At 39.0% G+C, this 24,402-nt stretch overlaps 1 protein-coding gene and 1 non-coding gene across 32 annotated transcripts in view; both read left to right on the forward strand.

Annotated features, from left to right (window-relative positions):
- Positions 1–17,576, forward strand: part of OSBPL6 (oxysterol binding protein like 6) — a 207,998-nt gene extending 190,422 nt beyond the window's left edge. For all 31 annotated transcript variants that reach the window (XM_077957254.1, XM_077957262.1, XM_077957270.1 and 28 more), the window contains 10 exons: positions 3,615–3,702; positions 4,206–4,459; positions 5,224–5,361; positions 6,656–6,719; positions 8,626–8,704; positions 10,588–10,732; positions 12,649–12,793; positions 14,290–14,416; positions 16,276–16,398; positions 17,408–17,576. In XM_077957254.1, the coding sequence (XP_077813380.1) occupies positions 3,615–3,702; positions 4,206–4,459; positions 5,224–5,361; positions 6,656–6,719; positions 8,626–8,704; positions 10,588–10,732; positions 12,649–12,793; positions 14,290–14,416; positions 16,276–16,398; positions 17,408–17,516 (1,272 nt within the window). In that variant the 3' untranslated portion in view covers positions 17,517–17,576. The remainder of the gene's footprint in view (positions 1–3,614; positions 3,703–4,205; positions 4,460–5,223; positions 5,362–6,655; positions 6,720–8,625; positions 8,705–10,587; positions 10,733–12,648; positions 12,794–14,289; positions 14,417–16,275; positions 16,399–17,407) is intronic.
- Positions 7,952–8,058, forward strand: LOC114671677 (U6 spliceosomal RNA). Its single transcript, XR_003721694.2, has one exon. It is a non-coding gene; the product is annotated as a U6 spliceosomal RNA (small nuclear RNA).
- Positions 17,577–24,402: the final 6,826 nt, after the last annotated feature.

Genomic DNA, 24,402 nt, shown 5'->3' on the forward strand with positions numbered 1-24,402 from the left:
CCACTATTATTGTAGAATTCTTTTACACCAATGATTTCAGATCATTTCTATGATATATTAGTTTGGGAGAGATTAGAAATTGAAGAGGAAGGCCAGGCATGGTGGCTCATGTCTGTAATCCCAACACCTTGGGAGGCCGAGGTGGGATGATTGAGTCAGGAGTTTGAGACCAGCCCGGGCAATACAGGGAGCCCTCACCTCTACAGAAAAAAAATCGAATAATTACCTGGGCATGGTGGTGCATGCCTGTGGTCCCAGCTCCTTCAGGAGGCTGAGGTGGGAGAATCCCTTGAGCCCAGGAGGTAAAGGCTGTGTTGAGCTATGATTGTACCATTGTACTCCATTGTGACAGAAAGAGATCCTGTATCAAAAAAGAAGGAAAGAAGGAAGGAAGGAGAGAAAGAGAGAGAGAGAGAAAAGAAAAGGGAGGGAGGAAGAGAAAGGAAAGGGAAAAGGAAAGGAAAGGAAGGAAGGAAAGAAAGAGGGAGGGAGGAAAAAGAGAAAGGAGGGGGAGAGAGAGAGAGAGAGAAAGAAGAAAGAAAGAAAGAGAGAAAGAAAGAAAGAAAGAAAGAAAAGAGAAAGGAAGGAAGAAAGAGAAAGGAAGAGAGAGAGAGGGAGGGAGGGAAAGAAAGGAGGAAGGGAAAGAGAAAGAAAGGAAGAGAGAGAGGGAGAAAGGGAAAGAAAGGAGGGAGGGAAAGAAAGAAATAGAAAAAGAAAGAAAGAGGAAAGAAAGGAAATTGAAGAAGCATAGACTTTATAGCTATTTGTAGGATAAACATGAGTGTTTTCTTAAAAACAATAAACATGCCTGCAATGTGAATTTGATTTAGGTAGACATTTGTCTCCTCGAACATAATTGAGCATGATTAGATTTTTTTCAGTGAAATCACACAGAGGAGTTTGATTTACTTTTTTTTTGTTTTCAAGCATAAGAAGTTGGCTTTTCATGAGCCTGATGGTTTAACCTTCAACCCTACTGCAGTCAGTAGGAACTGCGGGAACCTGTTGCAGTAGGAAAATATGAATCAGAAAAATATTTTATTCTCAATTTGTCATCTTTATGGGCTTACTCTGTGTTCAAAAACAAAATTACCATTACTCGTCCATGCATGCAATCATTCTGTCCATCACTGTTAACCCTAAATATATGAATTCTTCTCAACCCTAATTTTTAAAACATTAGCAGTAAATCCAGAAACCTTAAAGACAAAGACCAATTGTTTTTATTATGTACAAATTCAAAATTTTTACATGGCAAAAAAAATTGGCATAAACAAAGTTTAAAAATGCAAGTTAAGAAAAATGTAATCTATATGTCAAACTGAAAAATGTGTGAAATATAAGATAATTAGTTCACAAAGGATGAAATTCAAACTTTAAAGCAATGTTTTGGCCAGGTGCAATGGCTCATACCTGTAATACCAGCACTTTGAGAGGCTGCTTGAAGCTAGGAGTTCAAGCCTGGGTAACATAGCAAGACCCTTCATCTCTAAAAAAAATATATTTTTTAATTGGCCAGGCATGGGAGTGTGTGCATGTAGTCCCAGCTACTTGAGGCTGAGGTAGGAGGATCCCTTGAGCCCAGGAGTTATGAGCCCAGGTTGCAGTGAGCTGTGATGGTACCACTGCACTTCAGCCTGGGCAGCAGAGTAAGAGTCTGTCTCAAAAAAAAAAAAAAAAAAAAAAGTGATCTTTTATGTATACCAGGTAAGTACTAAAAAAAGATGGATAGTGTAAAGTGTTTAAGGGGGTGTGGAAAGACGGATGATATTCCCATATATTGCTGATGAGAACAAACTAATCCAGTCTTTCAGGAGAGCAGTTTGGCTACATGGAACTAAAGCCTCAAAGTGACCCATCTGATCTAGAAATAAATTTTAATGTAATCACCAGGCAGATTTACAAAAATATATTTGCAAGCATGTTCATCCAGGTATTGTCTATAATAATAAAATGTTAGAAACCACCTACATTCTGGTTAAATTCCTTGTTATAATCATATAATGAATTATGTTGCCTTTCCAAATAAAGTAGCTGTAGCTACTATAATGAAAACGTATTCAGAATGCTATAAAGCAATATGTAAGCTGTTCTCCTTTTTCAGTATATAAAGATAGATGTGTCAATATGTTTGTACAGGCATTTTGAAATTGGAGAATAATACTCACCAAAATGTTACGTGGTTTCCTATAGGTGATGGGCTGATAGGTAATTTTCATACTCATCTGTTTACTCGTCCCTATTTTCTAATTTTTTACAATAAGAATGTTTTATATTCAGAAAAAAATATAGAATTGTTTCCATTTTGAAGGAAGTATCAGCAGCTTTCTTGCCTGCAGGAAAGTCATTAGTTTTCCCATTCCTCTGATGGTTCTGTCTTACCCTCTCTTTCCTGATCTGCTCTGTTTCTAAGTCCCTTTAGTATGTACGTTCTTCCTTAATTTCATTTTTCTGCTAATTTGTGTTTCATTTTAGTTTCACATTTTTCTCATGCAGGAGGTGGCTTCACTATTCGTCTCTCCCCATTGTCACAGAGGCCATCTGAATCTAAGCTGTATTTCCTTTTTTTGAGACAGAGTCTTGCTCTGTTGCCCAGGCTGGAGTACAATGGTGTGATCTCAGCTCACTGCAACCTCTGCCTCCCGGGTTCACGCCATTCTCCTGCCTCAGCCTCCTGAGTAGCTGGGACTACAGGCGCCTGCCACCACACCCGGCTAATTTTTTGTATTTATAGTAGAGACGGGGTTTCACTATGTTAGCCAGGATAGTCTCGATCTCCTCACCTTGTGATCTGCCTGCCTCGGCCTCCCAAAGAGCTGGGATTACAGGCGTGAACCACCACACCCAGCCGACTAAGCTGTATTTCTTACCCGGATCTATGCAGCATCCTAGTATCTGGCCTCCCTAGGGAAAGCTGCCAAATATCTTCCTGAAAACCAAATCTGATTCCAACATCCCGTGCATTTTTGTTGGTTTTCCTCTTAGGATTGCATATGAACCCTTTTTGTTGGCATGAAAAGCCCTTCACTGTTGGGCCCTCTTGTTTTTTCTACCCTCTGCCACAGCCACTCTCAACATCCTTTGCATTCCTGGGATAAATGTTGCTCTCATGGGCCTTACCTTTGCACAATCTCACTTCTTCGTGTGCTTCTGTCCCTCCTAACAACTGGGCAACTCCTATTCATTCTCTAACACCCAGTTTAAATATTGCCCCCTGGGCAGCCTCTCCTGAGTCCTCTAAGGTAGAGTCATAGGGCCTTCTCTTAGGTATTAGGTTGGTGCAAAAGAAAGTAATGGCAAAAACTGCAAGTAGTCTCGCACCAACCTGAAACATTCTTAGTGTATTATGCTAAAATATTTCTGGTTCTTTACTGGTCTCCCCCGCCCTCCTGCCCCTACTAAGACAAGGAGTTAAAGACCAGACTCCCTTTTAGTGATCCTATATCCTAGTTCATGAAGACCCTCAAGTGTTCATTGCACATATGCCAAATACTTTTCCTCTAGGACCTCTGCTTCTCACTGGAACAATGTTTTGTTATTTTTAATCACTGGATTATCTGAGCTTGCAAGACTGAACAAGAATTCTGATCCTTGTATGTTCTTCCCTCCCTTAGGCTTCAGATGATGAGTCTTACATCAGTGATGTGAGTGATAATATATCTGAAGACAACACCAGTGTTGCAGACAATATTTCTCGGCAAAGTATGCATCATTTGAGCTTCCAGGTTGTTCTATCTACATGCCAAATTGCAACACTGAAGACTTAATGAACAGGCATCCCCCCGACCCCCCCCCCCCACTAATTGTTCTTTTGGCAGCTGATTTGTTCAATGCATTCTATTTTGTATAATCTCTTGAGGTAAATGGTTGAAAAATCTGTTAGGTAAATGGTTAAGAGAAAAGGTTTTTCCTCTTTCTCACACCAACAGCTTGAGTCCCTCTTATTAAATATATTTAATTTTTTAAAACTTAGCCTGTCTTGAATGATATTTGAGTATATTTAATGCCTTATTTATAAAACTATACACTTGTTTTCTGCATTTATTAGCAACCTTGCACTGAAAGAATTCCATTTACTTTTGAAAGGATATAATGAAGACTCTCGAAATGTCTCAAAATCAGATTTATTTGAAAGTTACTTCCCTTCTTGATTTTGTGAAATCAGAACAGCAAAGTGTTGTTCACTGTGACTCTCCCTCTTCCAGTCCTGAATGGGGAGCTTACAGGAGGGGCCTTCCGAAATGGGCGTCGAACATGCCTGCCAGCTCCTTGTCCTGACACCAGTAACATTAACCTGTGGAATATCTTGAGGAACAACATTGGTAAAGACCTGTCTAAAGTCTCCATGCCTGTGGAGCTAAACGAGCCACTCAACACCCTGCAGCACCTCTGCGAGGAAATGGAATACAGCGAGCTCCTGGACAAGGCTTCGGAAACTGACGATCCATATGAGCGCATGGTAATAAATAACTAACAGCAGCGCCCCTCAAGGATTTGCCAGTCCTAGACCTGGGCTAAACCAGAATTCATTATGATGATATATTTGGCATTTGCATAATATTCTCACTGCATAGTAAAAGAGGAATTGACCTGTTTGCATAAATCAGGCGAGGCCAAAACCTCCCAGATACCAACACAGGAAGACACACTTTTTGTGCCTTATCCTTGGTCTAGAGTGTTTCTAAAGTTAAGGTGTAAAGGTCTTATACTCCTTAGAGGTTGCAGGCACACCTTGCCTCACTTTATCAGTTTTTCCTGAATGTCAAGATAGCCCATCTGTTCAGGAACTTAGGTCTGAGAAAATAACTTCTGTTTATACTTCACCCTTTACCCCATATGGCTGCGGGAAACGTGCTGTCCCCTCTGAAAAGCACCCACAACCACACAATCCTCGTGCGCATGAGGCTAAGATCATGCCCGTGGCAGAACCGATAAACTGGGTTCCAGAACCTTTGAACTCTGTGATACTCATGACGTTGGATGGAAGGGTGAAGAATGCTTCACCTCAGTGGCCTGCTGGTTTCCGTGCAAGTAGTTTTACCTAATTTTACTTATTTTTTTCCCCATGAGTTGGTAAAAATTCTGTGCAGACAATAGAAAATGCAACTGTCATCAAATCAACACCCGTCCACATGGGTTGTGTAAAATCTAGAGGGAAAAGGAACAAACAGACCTAGCAGTCATCTCTCCTATATTATTTCCTTTTCTTCAATGTTTTAACAGGTTCTCGTTGCTGCATTTGCAGTTTCAGGATACTGCTCCACCTATTTCAGAGCAGGAAGTAAGCCATTCAACCCAGTCCTTGGGGAGACCTATGAATGCATTAGAGAAGACAAGGGATTCCGCTTTTTCTCAGAACAGGTAAGCGGCCCTGGACTCATATAGGTAAGAGGGCAGTTTGGTAGTGAAAGCAGCCTTTTGATAACAATCTGTTGGGATGGGTGATGATACCAGTTGTGAATCCAAAGTATCTGAGACAGGTCTCAACCAATTTAGAAAGTTTATTTTGCCAAGGTTAAGGACACACCTGTGACACAGCCTCAGGGGGTCCTGATGAAATGTGTCCAAGGTGTTCTGGACACAGGTTGGGTTTAAACATTTGAGGGAGATATGCAACATCAATCAATATATGTAAGATGTACATCGATTCTGTCCAGAAAGGTGGGACAACTTGGAAATGGAGACTTCCAGGTCATAGGTAGATAAGAAAGGTTGCATTCTTTTGGGTCTCTGATCAGCCTTTCACTGAATACACAATTTACATGTGAGAGGGTGGTAGAGAGAGAGTCACTTATGGGTCAGTCTGGCTCAGTGAATCTGCATTTTTACACAGACAGTAGGGCAGAGGAAGTAATCAGATACGCATTTGTCTCAGGTGAGCAGAAGGATGACTGAGTTCTGTCAATCTTTTGTCCCGTACCTGTGAAGATAAGCTATCAACGTACATTGCCAGGGTGAAATTCAACAGAACTGTTTTAGGGTAAAGATCCTGAGGCCCACAAAGAATTTCCTTTGGGCAAATTGTGAGAGAGAGGGGCAGCCTTTTTTCAAAAAAAAGAAAAAAAATCTTTGTAGCTATCTTTTTTAGGAATAACATGGGAAGCAGGTGGTCCTGAGATTTATTTTCTTTTCACACGTTAAGAAAACTAACATAAGAACAGAAAACTAAACACTTCATGTTCTCACTCATAAGTGGGAGTTGAACAATGAGAACACATGGACACAGGGAGGGGAACATGACACAGTGGGGCCTGTCGGGGGGTGGTGAGCAAGGGGATGGACAGCATTAGGAGAAATACCTAATGTAGGTGACGGGTTGATGGGTGCAGCAAACCACTGTGGCATGTGTATACCTATGTAACAAAACTGCACGTTGTGCACATGTAACCCAGAATTTAAAGTATAATAAAAGAAAGGAAGGAAGGAAGGAAGGAAGGAAGGAAGGAAGGAAGGAAGGAAGGAAGGAAGGAAGGAAACTCACTTCACTTATGGGCATCATATCTCCCTCTAAATTGTGTAAGTTCTCAGTGTTTTTTAAAGCATGAAGTCTTACAGATTTACTTATACATTTTGAGAATAATTCGGTAAGAGAAATGGATGATCATGTGGAAGTTTTAACACTGATATTGCCTTCTTTTTTGTTTTTAATTACCAGGTTAGCCATCATCCACCCATTTCTGCCTGTCACTGTGAATCAAAGAATTTTGTGTTTTGGCAAGGTTTGTATTTCAATTATAATTTGAAATCAAATGTATGAGCCTATGAAAAAATGTCTGGCTTCCAAAGGGACATTGTATTCAGTTTAGATTTCTACCTTTGGAACTCAGCGAATGTTGGTAATTGGTGCAGAGGTCAGTTTGAGAAATCAAAATTCCTGGTTTCAACATGAAACAGTTTCAGCTAGGAGGTAAGACTGCTTATCTTGGAAGCAATGCCATATGGAAGAGCAGAGCTCCATGCGGACTGTGCCGGTGCAGAGCCACGACCTTATCTCATGTGCCTCATTGTCTGCATCTGTAACATGGAGGTTCCATCTGCTGCCTTCTTGGTTTTTGGGGGTGTGCAAAGACATTTTAATTCTGAAGGAAGACTCTATGACACATCATCAATGGTCATAATCGAAAGAGATATGCAAACATTACAGTAATTCCTGGCCTTTAACTCACTGGGGCTTAAGAGTTTGGATTGAAGTCTCTACTCATTAGTTAAGTCAGAATGTTACAAGCTTGCCTAATACAAAAAAGTTTCTAAACTCCTTTACAAAGAAAAGAATATGTACTTAAATGTGAACATTAAGTGTAAATAGTTCCTTCATGTTTAGAAGGGTGCTTCATTACTCACAGAATGACTTTTCTCATGAGCATTTTCTTAACCTGAAAACACATAAAAATGATAGAACACTATAACTGTACTCTATTGCAAAAATAAATCATAAATTTATTTTTATGATTTATTGCAAAAATAAATATTTTATTTATTTTATGATTTTATTTATTATTTTAAAATAATAAAATATTTTATTAATAAATATTTATTAATATCATTAATAAATAATATTAATAATATGATATGATAATTTAATATATTAATATAATATAATATGATATCAATTAATATTTATTTATATTATGAATAAATAATAAAATATCATTTATTTCTTTATTTTATGATTTATTTTTGCAATACATATAAATATTTGATCATTTCTTGGTCATCACCAAGAATCAGGCATTTTGTGGAGATGGCACGAAATTCCCTTAGTTCATCAAAACGGAACCAGGTGGTTATCACAAATGCACAAATAAATCCAAGTTTCCACACGTAAAACATAAAGCCATCATGTGAGGTAAAGTGCTGGGCCCTGGCCTACATCTTAACAACCAGTATAAACACATTCCTTAAGTTAATCCCACTCTCTCATAAATCTTATTTTGTAAATTTTATTTTATCTGTGCTCGCTTCGGCAGCACATATACTAAAATTGGAACGATACAGAGAAGATTAGCATGGCCCCTGCGCAAGGATGACACGCAAATTCGTGAAGCGTTCCATATTTTAAAAAAAAAAAAAAATTTATTTTATCTGTATTTAGAGATTTTTTTTAACTGTAATCCCAAATTATATGTCTTTGATATGGAAGGAAATGTATATATAAATTAATTTTATTGCTAAACTGCAATTACTTTTAGTATACATCTTATGCTCGATATATTTGTTAACTATTTTTGCCACTTAGTTAAAACTTATAACAACATTTATTGCTGTCTGGACATTAAAGCACAGTAGAGTCTATGTTTGTATGTGTAATGTGAATATACACCCACACACACACCACACACATTGTTCCAGGCTTCTTCCAGCTCTGTTAGTTGAAAACAAATAAAGAGCATATATTACAGAGAAACATAGATAGTGGGTTTTGTTTGTTTGTTTGTTTGTTTTTTGGTGCACAGTTAATATTTTCACCTTGGACCATTTTCAGGCACTTATCATACTAAATCAACAATATAGAATCAGTTGTCATTCCAAAGGTTTTTTGTAAAGTGTAATACAAAAGTTAATTTTTACAGAAGAAGTGATTAGATATGGGGTATATCTTTCTTGTCCTCTGCCTATGTCATTTAGATATCAGATGGAAAAACAAGTTCTGGGGGAAGTCGATGGAAATCCTGCCTGTGGGAACACTGAATGTCACGCTTCCAAAGTAGGTGACTCACACCTCCCTTTTGGCCTCTTGTCTGCTTTTCTAAATCATAAATGGGTATTTTAAACTCTAGAAGATGGTAAGGGTTTATTTCTCCATATACCCAAGGCTTCTGTTACCTTTGCCAAAGTTTTGAGAATAGACTCCCACAAAAACAAATGAGAACTTAAGCATATGTAGCAAAGCTTCCTGTCTATTTCTTCACATCCTCCATTCTTCAGTCAATACCACCAGGTACCTCCCATGACCCAGTCGTCATGCTAGTTTGATTTTATATAAAAGGTTCTCCTGTTTAGCCATTCTTTGCTATACAATTCGGTTTCACTTTTGAGTTCATCTTAGATCCAGGGAATATTTTATCAAAGAAGAGTGATGAAATTCTTTTATGGTTGTGTTCTAGGGATACCGCCTCTAAATATTTTGAAATTAATTGGAATTTTTATTGAGGCCAAGGGCTTGTTTCTTCGGTTTTATCTATTTGAATGACAGAATTTCCAGATGAATTGGATATGGAAGAAGGTGAAGAGAGGGAGATATTCCTAGGACCACAAAATAAACTTTGAATATTTGAACGTGTAGGCCGGGCATGGTGGCTCACGCCTGTAATCCCAGCACTTTGGGAGGTTGAGTGGGCGGATCACGAGGTCAGGAGATCAAGACCGTCCTGGCTAACATGGTGAAACCCCATCTCTACTAAATATACAAAAAATTAGATGGGTGTGGTGGCATGCGCCTGTAATCCCAGCTACTCGGGAGGCTGAGGCAGGAGAATTGTTTGAACCTGGGAGGCGGAGGTTGCAGTGAGCTGAGATTGTGCCACTGCACTCTAGCCTGGGCGACAGAGCAAGACTCCATCTCAAAAAAAAAAAAGAAATAAGGAAGAGAGTTTTCCTAGGTATATATGGTGTCTACATCATACCAATTCATAAACTTTGCAGAAACTTAGAAGCATCTTTTCTATGTTGATGTGACATTTCATTTGAAAATATATGTAATGTACAAACTTAAATGTGATTTGAAACTATTATCATTTCATTCCTTAGCAGAAATTCTGTAACCTTGCTCCGTAGAATTTGTATTAGATTTGTGCCATCTTAGTATGCTCCTCAGTCTTTTCCCGAATAATTATTCACATCTGAGGTCTTAAACCTGGAGTACGAAATAGTGTTCCCAGAGTGATCTTTCTTCAGTGCATACTCTATGGTGCCTACCTCCTACCTGGAATCCAGCGGTAGCCCATTGCCTGCAGGGTAAATCCAGACTCCTTGGTAGGTCCGTGCAGGCCTTCCCGGCTCTGCCTCATCACACCTTTCCTTCCTTGTGTCCTGCCACCCGCATTCACCTGGAGCACAGCATTCACAGGCTTGGATGCCTTGTGCTCTTCTGACCTTTGTGGCTTTGTGGATGCTTTCCCCAGCCCATAGTGCCCTCCTACCTTCCCCAGCCCATGGTGCCCTCCTACCAGCCATCCGTGCTTACACCAAACCTAGCCTCTTCTAAGGTATCTTCCTTGACACTCATCCCACGTTCCAGGCAGATTGAAGGACTAAAAACTCTTCCTTCTGTGTTCTGATGATGTGCACATTTTCAGTATTTGTTTGCATATCCATCTACCCTCCCATACTTTTGTCCCCAGAAAAGCAGGAAACAGGCTCTGTTCCACTTTGTAGCTTTAGCACCTGGCCCATAGAAAGTATTTAAATATTCCTTAAGTGAATTAACCACATCGTAAATACTTATGACCACAGAGGGAATTTCAAGACAAAAATGAGAGGAAAATCAGGGAAAAGAAAGCTTTGGCCAAAGAATATCCTCATTAGTAGAAACAGTTATATGTATTTGTGACCTTCGTTGTTTTTCATCAATGTTACATTCTTCACTAGGTACGGAGATTACTATGTGTGGAATAAAGTCACCACTTGCATACACAACATCCTCAGTGGAAGAAGATGGATAGAACATTATGGAGAAGTAACCATCAGAAATACCAAAAGCAGTGTTTGCATTTGCAAACTCACATTTGTCAAGGTAAATACTATCATACAACAGTAAAGGAAAATGAGTATAAAACGCTTCTTAAAGAAGAAATAATCACCTTAAATAGCAGCAAGTGAATTTGTCCTGTATCATTGGTCCTTACGGACGTTTTAGATAAGAGAGCAGAACCAACTGATAGAGTTTTTCAAGGCATGCAAGTTTCTGAACATATGGAGGTCAAAAAAGGCACCATCTAAAACAGAAAAAAACACATTTCTTTTTAAAGAATTTTCTTTTGAAGTAGCCAGTCAGTTGTTCACTAAATAAAATTCCGGAAAACACTTCTTGACTATAAATCTTCTAGTTTATATTTCTGTTTCTCTTCCTGCTTGATTATGTGTTCAAGTGATCTGATTTTCGGGAACTCATTATAATGTTGTCATTTTCTGCAGACACTTGATGTAGTCATGTAGATGGTCACCACCAGTCACTACATGCTCATCTAACCCTGCTGCTGTTATAATTCAAATAAGTTCAACCAGAAACATTAGCCTTGTTAACAAGAAAATTTTGGAATAGAAATGCCCAAAAAGCGCCATTTTCCCTCAGTTTCTCTGGTCTGAAGTGGAACATTCAGTATCACTGCCATGTTTGTTTGGATGTGCTACTGAATTCAACATGGTACAGAAACCCCACCCAGCTACCTTACCTGTTCAATTCATGATCCCATTCTAATATGGTAGACAGGTAACATAATGGAGTCTTAAGACTCTAATATTTTCTTTTCTCAGTTAAATCCTTTTAAGCCATATTGGAAGGTTATGTTTATTTCAATTGAATACCTTTATTTTAGCCCAAAATGTTGGTCATTACCTTTTTTCTTAGAGACTCATAAGGTACCTAGAACTGAAGAGCCAAGATCCCTATGTGCTGTGGCTTGGTGATGTAAATATGTACATTTGGCTTTGTAGGCTATGAGAAGCTGCAGTGCAGTCCCGTCTCTAACACTTGCAGAGCCTGTATAATTAACTAAAATATGTAAATCAAGCCTGTACACTATCAAATAGAATATGCTCTATTTCTTTGCCTTGACAAATACACTTTTTATAACAAAGCCTGTGAGGCCAGGTTGGACCCTTCAGAACGCTGTACTGTAACCCTGGCGATGTAGGACAGCCAGTCCTGGCCCACGGCCTTCCCTGCTTTCTTCCCACCTCTGGCTCTGTTTTCACTGCAAGGGGCCTCATACACACATATATAGGCAGTCCAGCCCACACATCTAAGCTCTGTTCACACCCCCACAAACAGCCACCCTTGGCCACCCCTCAGACCTAAATGTGCACACGCTGGTGGGTGGTCTGCCCTTGGGTGCATGAATCCAAGGAAAAGGGCCTTGCCAGCTGTGGAATAAGCTTGGAGCTACTTGGACAAGGAATTCTAGGGTCCTGTATACTTGGGGCCTGATCTGGAAGGGGGATCATGGGGTCCAAGTAGGCAAACTGCCATAGACTTCTTATCCCTTGGGAAGGAGTATGACTGGAAGGGCCACATGAGGATCCTCCTGATAAAATTTGGCCATTTATAGATTCTATGAAAATTATTTCACAAACAATTTCTGCCGCATGGCCAATTGAAATTTATTAAAATCCATGAGCAAGAGGAAAATTCAAAACAAGAGGGAAAAAAATTGCTAGCCTAGAAATTAATATTGGGTTCTTAGGATAGAAACTGAGCCTTCTCTGTGATATGCTACCATGTTATGCATGGAATAGAGACCATCCCTTTCTGGAAAGTTAAGCTAACTCTTAGAAAGCCAGCCCTCCATATAAAACATTTTGAGATTTCTGTATTTCTGAAAATGGTTTGAATAAGGGACTTCAAGGCTAAGAAATTTTTCTATATGGAAAATATAGGGAATTGTGTTATTAAAGCCATCAAATGTCACAATTGGGGTTTGGTTTTTCCAGGTGAATTATTGGAATTCTAACATGAATGAAATACAGGGGGTAGTGATAGATCAGGAGGGGAAGGTGGTGCACCGGCTGTTTGGAAAGTGGCATGAAGGACTCTACTGTGGTGTGGCCCCCTCTGCAAAGTGCATTTGGAGACCAGGTGAGAGTGGCCTGAGTGTTCTGCCAACAGGAGGGTGCCATGGACAACAGACGGGAAGGGAATATCTGGTCATTCTATGCAACTCATATTATGTCTCCTTTAAGAGTGAGATTAAAAATGCAGATGCTTATGGCAATTATAGTTACATTCATACTTAAAATATAAGTTATACATAAGCCCCAATATTTGATATTTCATAATAAAAAATATAGGCCAAATCTCTGACATTCAGTCAGAGATTGGGCTTCATGAAAAATTGCTCAAAGTGTAACGCCTACATTTGAAAAGCTAGGTATATTTATTAAGGACTTTAGATAATCGAAGTATACAAACTTAAATTCTTACTCATGCTATTTATTCTCTGCTTTAATAAAACAAAGACTACAAACATTTATAATCCACAAATTCAACAACTCACCAGAATAAGTGATCTTTTCACTTGAGCCTCAAGAGGTGGCAGTATGTTGACATTTGATAAAAGGCATCAAAAGAGTTCTGATAACACATTAGCATATAACTGAATATCAAGTATAAATGGAACAAGTACCCACATGACAGTTATTGTCACTGGAATTTTGTTAGTTAATCCCTAACTAAAATTAGTTGTTAGTTTCCTAAGAGTCATCAATGAGTATTTAAATTTCCTGCTAGTAGAGTGGCTAGTTTATTCATTCCTCAACTGTTTATTGAGTGCTGGCTGTGTGTCAGGCTTTATTCCAGGAGCTTGGGATACATCAATGAGCAAGACACACAAAGATCCTGCCTTCAAGTTCAGTTAAAAAGTGGCAAAAAAAATTAATTTAGATCTTCATATTTTTATTTTCTAAAAGGAAGCAAACAAGTGTTTCTGGTGAACTCTTAATGTTCGGAGTTAATTGCCATAATATTTAGTTAACCAATTGAATATTCAAGAGAAATATGGAGTAGTTTAGCTAATGAAGACTACTGTATGTGCAGTTTTGTTTGAAAGACAGGATTGTATTAAATATACGAATCCGTCAATTCTGATCATCAACACAAAGTTTCCTACCTAGGAATGTCACCAATTTAATTCACTTGAAAAAATTTATAATCTTGCCGGGCGCGGTGGCTCAAGCCTGTAATCCCGGCACTTTGGGAGGCCGAGGCGGGTGGATCACGAGGTCAGGAGATCGAGACCATCCTGGCTAACATGGTGAAACCCCGTCTCTACTAAAAATACAAAAAACTAGCCGGGCGTGGTGGCGGGCGCCTGTAGTCCCAGCTACTCAGAGGCTGAGGCGGGAGAATGGCGTGAACCCGGGAGGCAGAGCTTGCAGTGAGCCGAGATCGCGTCACTGCACTCCAGCCTGGGCGACACAGCAAGACTCCGTCTCAAAAAAAAAAAAAAAATTTATAATCTTGTGTTTATGACTACAAATTTGGTGTTAGTGTGGGGTATTAAGCACTGGGGTAAGTCAGCTTCTTCCGTTCCATAAACCTTTCCCTCTCACAGTGGTTCATTGGCCTCTTTCCAGGTTCCATGCCAACCAACTATGAGCTGTATTATGGCTTCACAAGGTTTGCTATTGAGCTCAATGAGTTAGATCCAGTACTAAAAGATCTCCTTCCACCAACAGACGCCCGGTTCCGGCCAGATCAAAGGTGAGGATGGCAGTGGTATTTAACATGCAGACTATGGCTGGGTGCAGTGGCTCACGCCTATAATCCCAGCACTTTTAGAAGGCTGAGGAGGGAAGATCACTTGAGGTCAGGAATTCAAGACCAGCCTGGGCAATGTAGTGAGACCCTATATTTAAAAAAAAAAAAATTACAAATTAGCTGGGTGTGGTGGTACATGCCTAAAGTCCCAGCTACTAGGGAGTCTGAGGTGGGAGGATCGCTTGAGCCTGGGATATTGAGGCCACAGTGAGCCATGACTGTACCATTGTACTGCAGCCAGGGCAACAGAGAGACCCTGGCCAAAAAAAAAAAAAAAGCAGACTATTATGGCATGGGGCTTTAGAGGTCATTGTGACTTATTTTTACTACCATCATGTATTTGTATTCAATCCTTTCTTCATTCCCTTATTCAATATTTGAGTTTTCTATGCTAGGAAAAGCAGTATTCATAGAATGATCATAACAGATTATCTCAGCACATAGTTCCCCACAGAAGGTAAGATAACAGAGATGCTTTTTTAACAGAAAGTTTCTCCCTCCTCCTGAAATTTACCAAAGGTCTGCAAATTTGTGAACTCTTTCTTAAATATATAATCAATCCTCACCCAGTGTTTTTGACCTTTTTACTTCTATGATTCTCTAACATGGAGTATCTTTTAAACTGAAGAATAATAGGATAAGTTACAGGGGCACCCAGAAATGCTTTGAGTGCAAGTCTGCAATTTGCCCAATGTGGTTTTGATCCCACAGAGTATGAGATATACTCAAAATACAGTACCTTTAATACCTTCTGATTCTTAGTTTTTTATTCTTATGTAGTTCTGAACTCATGATGTTCATTCCTATGGAATTCATTTTACTTTTCCCAAAAATTCTATATGCCATACAAATTCCACTCAAGATCAATTTTCTGTTTCCCATGTATTTGTGGCTTTATCTGCCATCTGCCAAAATGCTCTCAGTTTTGAATGTTCTACTATTTAATTCTCTTATATTTTCCCCTCTCTCTAGAACATGCTGTCTCACTATTTAACATTCAAATTTATTAATAAACTTCCTGTACAATGTATACCATATTATATTCCTGTTCTTTGCTTTCATTTTGAAATGTAAGCATTTGTAAGTCACCATTCAGTCTGCTTTTTCCTCCTCAATTCTATTTCAGTATTCCTTTTCTGAATTTCATTTACAATTCATTTCCCATTCTGTGGCCTTTTATAATTTTCCCCATTACCTTTTCTTGTCTCATCAGTTTTACACTCTCCAGTAAAACAGGAAAGCTCCTTCTTTCTCTGCCTGTTCTCCAAATAGATGGAGAATAGCCAGTTACCATCGTCCGTTCTATGGCCTTTTAGCAAAAGCTTTCTGATAATATAGAAAAGGAACATGGCTGTGACTTCATGCTCTTCTCCCCCTGGACTCTGCAGTCGTCCTGAAAATCTCAAGTTATAGAACCCTAGACAGCATAAAAAAGTCTTCAAGGCCAAACCACCCACCTTTCACTGATATTGCTGATTATAATAATTCAGTTCATGTATGCAGAAAATATGTAAATCCCAGGAGGCAGAGGTTGTAGTCAGCTGAGATCACACCACTGCATTCCAGCCTGGCGACAGAGCAAGACTCCGTCTCAAAAAAAAAAGAAAGAAAGAAAGAAAGAAAAGTATGTAAATTGATGGACAGAGGAAATGTGGCCTGGGGCAAAGGCGAGGAGACATCGCCAGAGTGTTACTGTGCAGTAATTTATGTTCATAACAATTAGAAAACAATTTTGTGCAAATGAGGTTTTTTCCCCCAGAAGAGAGGATAATGTGTTAAAATATCAACTGCTTTCTGCTTAGATTTTTGGAAGAAGGAAATTTAGAAGCTGCAGCATCAGAGAAGCAAAGAGTAGAGGAACTCCAGAGATCTCGGAGACGATATATGGAAGAAAACAATCTTGAACATATACCAAAATTTTTTAAGTAAGTCGGTTAGCTCCCATAGCAAGTTCATGTTTTGCAAATGGTTGCCACAGGCAATGAGAAACTCCAGTTAAATGAAAATAAAATGGGTAAATGGATTTTGGTATCTTTGCTTCTGGCAGTGAAAATATTGAATCGATTCTGCACTTAGGAGAAGTTAGTAACTATAAAAAGAAATTGTTTCCACAGCTCTTCTCTTTTCATGGGCAGCAGAAAAGAGTGAGCTTCCCACCCAGAAGGCTCTTTGTCCTTCAGCCGCACTCTTGAGAATGGTGGAAACTGATTCCTACTCCCTTAGCCAGAGACTGAACCAGACCCCACTGCCCACAAAATCATCCTGGCTTTATTAGGATTTGATTTTATTTCTATCACACAAAGCTTGTGTGTGTTTAGATTTGGTCTCGCTGTGGTATGATAGTAGGTGATTATTACAGGATTATTTGCAGGATTATATATACATCACACAGATTAATCTGAGGTTTCCAAATCCATCTGTTGCCCTCCAGAGCCAGGACAAAAAGTTCAGGGTAACCTTATCTCCTTTAGACTTGTCCTCTTATGACTGCCCTGGGGTAGAAACGCAGCCTTGCCCTTCAGATTTCTAAAGTGTGCTCCTTGGACATGGGCCTGGCAGGGGCTCTTAGAGCTACTGATATTGCATACTTTTAGTGAAGGAGAAATCATTCTTGTGGGTCCAGGGCCTGAAGTTACAGTATTTGTATATGCTTTGTTGGGGGCTATTTACTTTCTACCCCTGCCAGGAGGTAATTTGTCCCTGCCCTCAGTTCCTCTCCCCCTGGCCCTACCTACTTCCATTTCACACATTTAACAACAAAAATGACTTCACTTCTGGTCAAAAAGAGTCACATCATCAGTAGTGAGCAGATAAGACACTAACTGGCTTACAAAACACTGCTTGTATGTTCATGACTAATCTACAGGAGAGGGTCCAGTTATAAGGTTACCTTGATGTGATTTGTGACTAATGGTGATGTTTATATTTTCACAGAAAAGTTATTGATGCCAATCAAAGAGAAGCCTGGGTTTCTAACGACACCTACTGGGAGCTTCGAAAGGACCCTGGGTTTAGCAAAGTAGACAGCCCTGTTCTTTGGTAGACTGGGAATGTAGAGCTAGCCAACATATCACATTCTGAATGAATAAATAACTATGCACAATTATGTTTCTTATAGCTATGTGTGGTTTCTGGGTCCACTGAAAACCTACCATTTGCTTTTCTATTCATCTTTATAATGGACTTTCAGAAGTGCATTAGACAAAGCCCCTAACCACTTTCGGATCCTTTCTGTTTTGCTGCAACCATATTCCTTAAAAAAAAAAAAAAAAAAATCCACACCATCCTTGGAGAGCAGAATAAAAGGAGCAGAATATAAAATCCAAAGTCTGACGAGTTTGTAAAGAAAAACAAATGGTAACTGGTGCTTAAAGCTGATCGAGAAAGTTAACAACAACATAGAAACCACAGGATTGTTCCACTGTCTGGAAGCACCATCCCCTATCGCAGGACTCCTGGGCCACAAGCAGTCAGTCAGTGCAGGCTTCAAGTGTGTGTGTTTGATGTGGCGTGATTGTGCTGGCCTTGTTGAAAAAGATGTGATGCTTCTCAGAACCTGTTCCATCTGTATGCCATTGTTCATGCCTTAAGAAATGCAAAGATGTACAATAAATCATTTTTTAAATGTGTGCTCATAGGTTTATGTGAAGAACAGACTTTTTTGAATCATGGCATGATTCACTTTCTCAATCAGAACAATTATGAGACGAACTTAAATGGGTTTTTTAAAAGTGAACAACACATGCTTTACTTTGATAAGTCAGTTACCATATCGTATGTCTGAAGGGAAAGAAGGAAAAGGTGTGCTAAGTAGATCTCTGTATTTACGTTGCTCGTTAATTTCCTGTCCTGCGTCCAGAAAATAAACCATCCCTCTTCCACCTAACCTCACAGCGTGCCCTATTATTTGGAAAAATCTGTCTTTGATTTGGACATTTGTCATCAGTGTTAAAACCTTAAAAACAAAAAGCATATGGAATTCCTGTGTGGGCTTAGTAGTACTATAAATGTAACTGTTTTTGAGTGAAGCACCATGTAATCCATGTCTGAATCCCATGCCCACTCCACTGGCACTAGTCGAATTCCACAGAGAACAGAAGCAAGAATGCTAGTAGCTTATTTGCATTGTTTAAATGAATTCTATGCAAAATCATATTTCAAATTTTCATCAAGTGATTCCATATGGTACATGACCACATATTAAGCATTTACCTTGCTATTGGCAGAGATATGAAACTTAAGCTAAGGAATGTATCCATCCCAAAGCAGGAAAGCAGAAGTGTGTTTTGCTTACTTCAGGATTTGTTTTTCCTCCACTAATATGCAGAGGCTTTTGCAGAAAACTTGCAACAGTATTCCTAAGTTTCTGCACGTAGATGACTATGTAAATGCCTGTATGTTTTTTAAAAAGAATCTCCTCAGAGATTTTCCTAGGGAATTATAAAATTACATATATTTTATTCTTAGTTAGATGTTTATTCTTAGATTCTTACCATTAGAATTAAGTGTTATTTAAAACTCTGATACAGTTACAGACACTTTACATTTTATTATGAGGTGTTGATTTTAATGTTATTTCTCCTCAGCAAAGCATTCCTAATAATGGCTAATACACCATCAAATGAAAAACTGCTGAGAGCGTAAGGGAAAACGCTAACGTTTCCACTAGATGGCGCAATCTTCTAGTTATCCAAAACTCATCCCTTGCATCTGAGTTTTTATGTTATGTTTACAGTTTGCATTAGCTTAGAATGGAATTTCATTCTCAGGTAAATTTTCGAATCCATCACCAGATCTAAGCATTCTGCTTCAACAATACCTTCTCTATTCCTCTCATTCCCATTTTAAATCCATAGGTGGCTTGCCCTGCGGCAGTAAAATCTTCCCCTTGGTATTGATTCTTTTTCTGCTCATTCATCTTGATGTTCTTTTATCTGCGTCCTGAGATATATGTCGTTAATTTTAATAAGAATCCTATTGACCTCCTCACGGAAGTCTGTTCTCCTATGGTTGATAAAGCTTTAAATACTATTTAAAGTGGTTCTGGTCTGTACTTACCAGCACTTCCCTGAACAGTCTCAAAATAGCCTAAACATAAGAAAATAATCCTGCAAAGTAAAGGTTTTTACAAGCAGAGATGAAGGGAGGCATCAGCTGACCATCAGATGTGGTATCAGGCAGCTGGAAGAGGACCCAGGACCCATCAAGGAAGCAATGACTGTACTTAGCAATTTGGGTTATAATTACAAAAAAGAAAAAATAGTAGAAAGGATCTTTACCAGTCAGTAAGGTCATGGTACAAATCAGGTGAGTGAATGTGGATCAGAGGTAGCCTGACACTCTGATGAGGACTTCAAGATGAGAATGAGAAAAATGTCAATTAAAATCACTACATTTGATAATATCTCAGATTTAGAATCTCTTTTGGGATTCAGATATTCTGATTATTCCAATTCAAGTGTTCAGTTAAGTTTTAGTTACTATTCCTATAATACCCAATTCACTAATACCATATCTCCTGTGGAATACTCATTGGTGCAATGGCCTCATCCCTTTTTTACTTTTTATTGACATGGTGGTTATAAAATTATGAGACTTACTCTATTGGAATTTTCATCTACATAGTATTTGGGCTGTCAAGACTGAATAGCAGAAGAGTAGAATATTAGATCATTCTCTTAAGAAGACCTGATTTATTCCTTAGGATGTTATACAAACCTTTTTATTGCAGGCCTACTTTCTTGTTTTTTCCTAAAAGGATCTGGGATAGAGGAGGACATAATATGCCTGTATACTTCTCCCATGGTTTGTTCATAAGCTGCTTCATCTCATTGGAGATGGCCATTAAGGAGAGCAGTAATAAGTGATGATGATTCTGAGGACTTGACTAGACTGAGCAGATCAATGGCACACACCAGCACTGGTAGAGGCCGACCAGAAGCTCATCGATTCCATGTGCTGCCACCCAGGGTGCAGATTTACTCTCTTGCTGTTATTTTATTGTTTTTCTTAAGTCATTGTTTTTCATGGATTATTTTAAAAATACCTACTCCATAATTTTCAGGCACTTGTAAAAATAAACCTTTTTTAAGATAACTTAATGGTACATATCAACTATATGTGGGAAACAAATGCAATTTTCTGGGCAAGAGAAACCAAGGGATTTTCAATATATGAGATGCCAGGTTGTCAATTTTCTAAACCTTTTCCTCTAGATTATTCTGGCCCCAGGCCTTTCAGCGACCCCACTAATCAATTATTAGATCCTGCCCCAAGGAGCAGTGGCATGGGGGCTGGATTTAGGGAGGAAAACCTGATTAAACTGTTTTGTTTAGTACTGGTTACAGCTGTAGCTGGAGAAGAGTTTATAATCATAAAGTACATTTTTGTTATTACCTTGTGGATTTTAATTATCCATCTTGTCTAATCTTGTTCTCGGTCATCCTAGATAATGAGGTGTTTGTGGGAGCAGAGCTCTGCTCACACCAGGGGATGTAATAAATGTTTGCACTTGGCCCAGTATATTATGAATGTGGCACAGGAAATAAAATTTGTGTACAAAATATTAGTTTATTTCTATGGGAGCCATTATGTTCAGGATATATAAAATGTATCTAATTAAACAATTATGAATCTATTTTGTGCTCTAGAAATGTTCTTTTGGGGAAAGATGGAAAGAAATGTATAAATGGACTTAAGATTAAAGCGTTTGGGTTTTTTTTTCCCCAAAAGCTTCCCAGTTATTTAGAAATACTGCTATCCAGAGTAGAATTTGATCATGTAAGTCCTAATTGAATTTCTTTTGTAAAATTGATACGTTTAAACTGTACATTGCATAATCATTCTGTTAAACTAAACCTTTGTTTAATACATAATTGTAAGAGCATATATTTGTTATTGAATCGAAAGACCTTTTTTGTAGCTTTTGCTTTTAAAGAAGATGGCAGATTATCTAAGAAAGACTTAGCTTTAATACTTCCAAAATGAGATCTAAAGAAGGAGGTCTTTAAAAATTGTTGTGATGAACTAGCATGTCCAACATCTTAAGCAAATGAGGCATCATAATTAAGGCAGCTTACAGATAACTCAAGTGGAGAAGAACTTACCTGTCATATGCATCCTTTTGTTTTCCAAAACAATATCTGATTTAGTTCATTTTCCCCAGCCTTGCTCCTAACATAGTGAAAGGCATAGATACACATATATGTTCTTTTGCACTGTGTCATTGTTTGTAAAATGCACAGTATTTATGTACAGTTTCAGAGACATTCAATATTGAAAACCACTTCAGTTAGCCTCCTAGTTAATACTATAAATTTTTCATGGATTGCATATTACCATATTACTCCATAAATACATTTTATTAGTTACTTTGGTATATCCAAATTGGTAGAAAAAAAACCCAAAAATGTTCTTATTTTCTGCAATTTTTTTTTCTAGCCATTCCTTCCTCCCAAATAGAAGTGAGGGGAATTGTAGAGAGAGGAATATTAAGTTTTCATAAAGCAAAGTATCATCTTATTTGTGTTCCACCTGTTTCTTCTAACACTTTTAATTCATAAGGTGAGCAATTGAACTTCTTAATACTGTTAACGAGAGAGCATGCTAGAACTATTACTTCTTTTGTCTAAGACACCCACTTTCCCTTAATTCTCATCTATTTAGTTTTTTAATAAAATTGTTGCTAGAATTTTTTTGTCCTTTCAAGTTCTTTTTTTGTTAATTTTATTGATATTGCTGTACTTTTTTTTTTTTTTTTTTTTTCCTGAGACCGTCTTGAGTGCTGCGTCATCCAGGCTGGAGTGCAATGGCGCGATCTCGGCTCACTGCAGCCTCTGCCTCCCAGGTTCAGGAGATTCTCATGCCTTAGCCTTCTGAGTAGCTGGGATTACAGGCATGTGCCACCACACCTGGCTGATTTTTGTATTTTAGGTAGAGACGGCGGTTTTGCCATGTTGGCCAGGCCGGTCTCAAACGCCTGATCTCAAGTGTTCCACTGCCTCAGCCTTCCAAATTGCTGGGATTACAGGTGTGAGCAACCGCGCCTGGGCTCAAGTAAGTTCTTTCTAAAGTTTGATTAAGGTATAACTGACATATAATACACTTCACATATTTGAACAGTACTTGATACAGTTTGATGTATGTATATACCCTTGACATAATCAAAATAGTGAACATACCTATCACCCCCAAAAGTTTCCCCTGCCCCATTGTAATCCTTCCCCATCCTCCATCCTGAGGCAACCATTGATCTGCTTTTGTTATTTTTAAAAGTTAGCATATTTTCTTATATTTATTGCATATGGGATTTTTCTAGAAGGCCACGTGCATATGCACCCTCCCCTTCCATTACCCCAGTATCCGCCATCAAGTAGTAACATGTTGTAAGAAAAAGAATCCCATTAAGTCCTAGTTCTGGTAGCCCGGAACAAATTTTAGATTTTCCCCAAAAAAATGAAAAAAAAATTTTTTTTAATTTAGATTTGAAATGCTTAGAAAACAATAATTTATTTTTAATATCAAAATGTCCAAGTAAATTAATGGATTAATTTCCATGCTTTAGGAGTCCAAAATAATGCTAACACATCTGGTGATGTAACACCACTTGGTGGTGGCACTGAGGAAACCCTGGGAAGTGTTTTTCTCTGGTGTGTGTAATGAAAGACTCACTGACAAAGCCGTTGGGATCCAGAATGACTGCTCTTGAAATGATATTATGATGATGATGACCAGGGAAATAGCCTATGCTGATTTATTTATCATCCCCCAACCCCAACCCCACTTTTGTGTCACGAACATTTGAAACTCCCAGCTGCTTTTCCAATATCTCCTAATATCCTCACTCCCCATCTGGAAACAAAGTTACTAAACCTAGTTTTGGAAAAGCAATGGAAATGGAAGTGAACTTACTGGCAGTTGTGCAAGTTGAAAGCTTATTCCTTATATCCTAAGCCTGAAAGCCTTATTCCTTATATCCAGAGCCTAAAAGTTTGCTCAAAAGTAGAAAACTTTCCAGACAAGATCACATACAGAACGATTAACATGAATGCTAATGAAGAAACAAGGCAAGAATGTACAAGAGAAATGGAATCTGGGGGGAAAACTAAGTTCTCTAACTGGGGCAGGCATCTTGTTTCTTGGGGGCATATGATAGATCCCAGGTGGGCCACGAAATCATCTTGGATATTTACAGGCTGATTTCCTGACTTTCCCTCCAAAGATTCTGAGTCCGCAGATCTAGGGTGTGGACCGAGAGTCATTGTAACAAGCACCCTCTGCCTCCAGGGCATTTTAAGGTAGATGGAGAACTAAGGTGAGAGTGTGCCAGCTAAATACTCTTTCCTTTGTCCCTGTGCCTCAGTCTTTTTTGTTTGTATTTTTTCATATGACACTCAGTAGGAAAGTCTAGTTCAAGAACCGGAAACTGAGCCGGGCATGGTGGTGCGCACCTGTGGTCCCAGCTACTCAGGAGGCTGAGGCAGGAGGATGGCTTGAGCCTGCAGCCCATGCCACTGTGAGTTACGATTGTACCACCGCCCTGAGCCTAGATGACAGAGCAAGTTCCTGTCAAAAAAAAAAAAAGTAATAAAAAATACATTTTTTAGGCCGGGCGCGGTGGCTCAAGCCTGTAATCCCAGCACTTTGGGAGGCCGAGACGGGTGGATCACGAGGTCAGGAGATCGAGACCATCCTGGCTAACACGGTGAAACCCCGTCTCTACTAAAAAATACAAAAAACTAGCCGGGCGAGGTGGCGGGCGCCTGTAGTCCCAGCTACTCGGGAGGCTGAGGCAGGAGAATGGCGGGAACCCGGGAGGCGGAGCTTGCAGTGAGCTGAGATCCGGCCACAGCACTCCAGCCTGGACAACACAGCGAGACTCCGTCTCAAAAAAAAAAAAAAATACATTTTTTAAAAAAACAAAAACTAAT

The sequence above is a fragment of the Macaca mulatta genome, chromosome 12 (genome assembly GCF_049350105.2).
Source record: "Macaca mulatta isolate MMU2019108-1 chromosome 12, T2T-MMU8v2.0, whole genome shotgun sequence".
Classification (NCBI taxonomy): Eukaryota; Metazoa; Chordata; class Mammalia; order Primates; family Cercopithecidae; genus Macaca; species Macaca mulatta.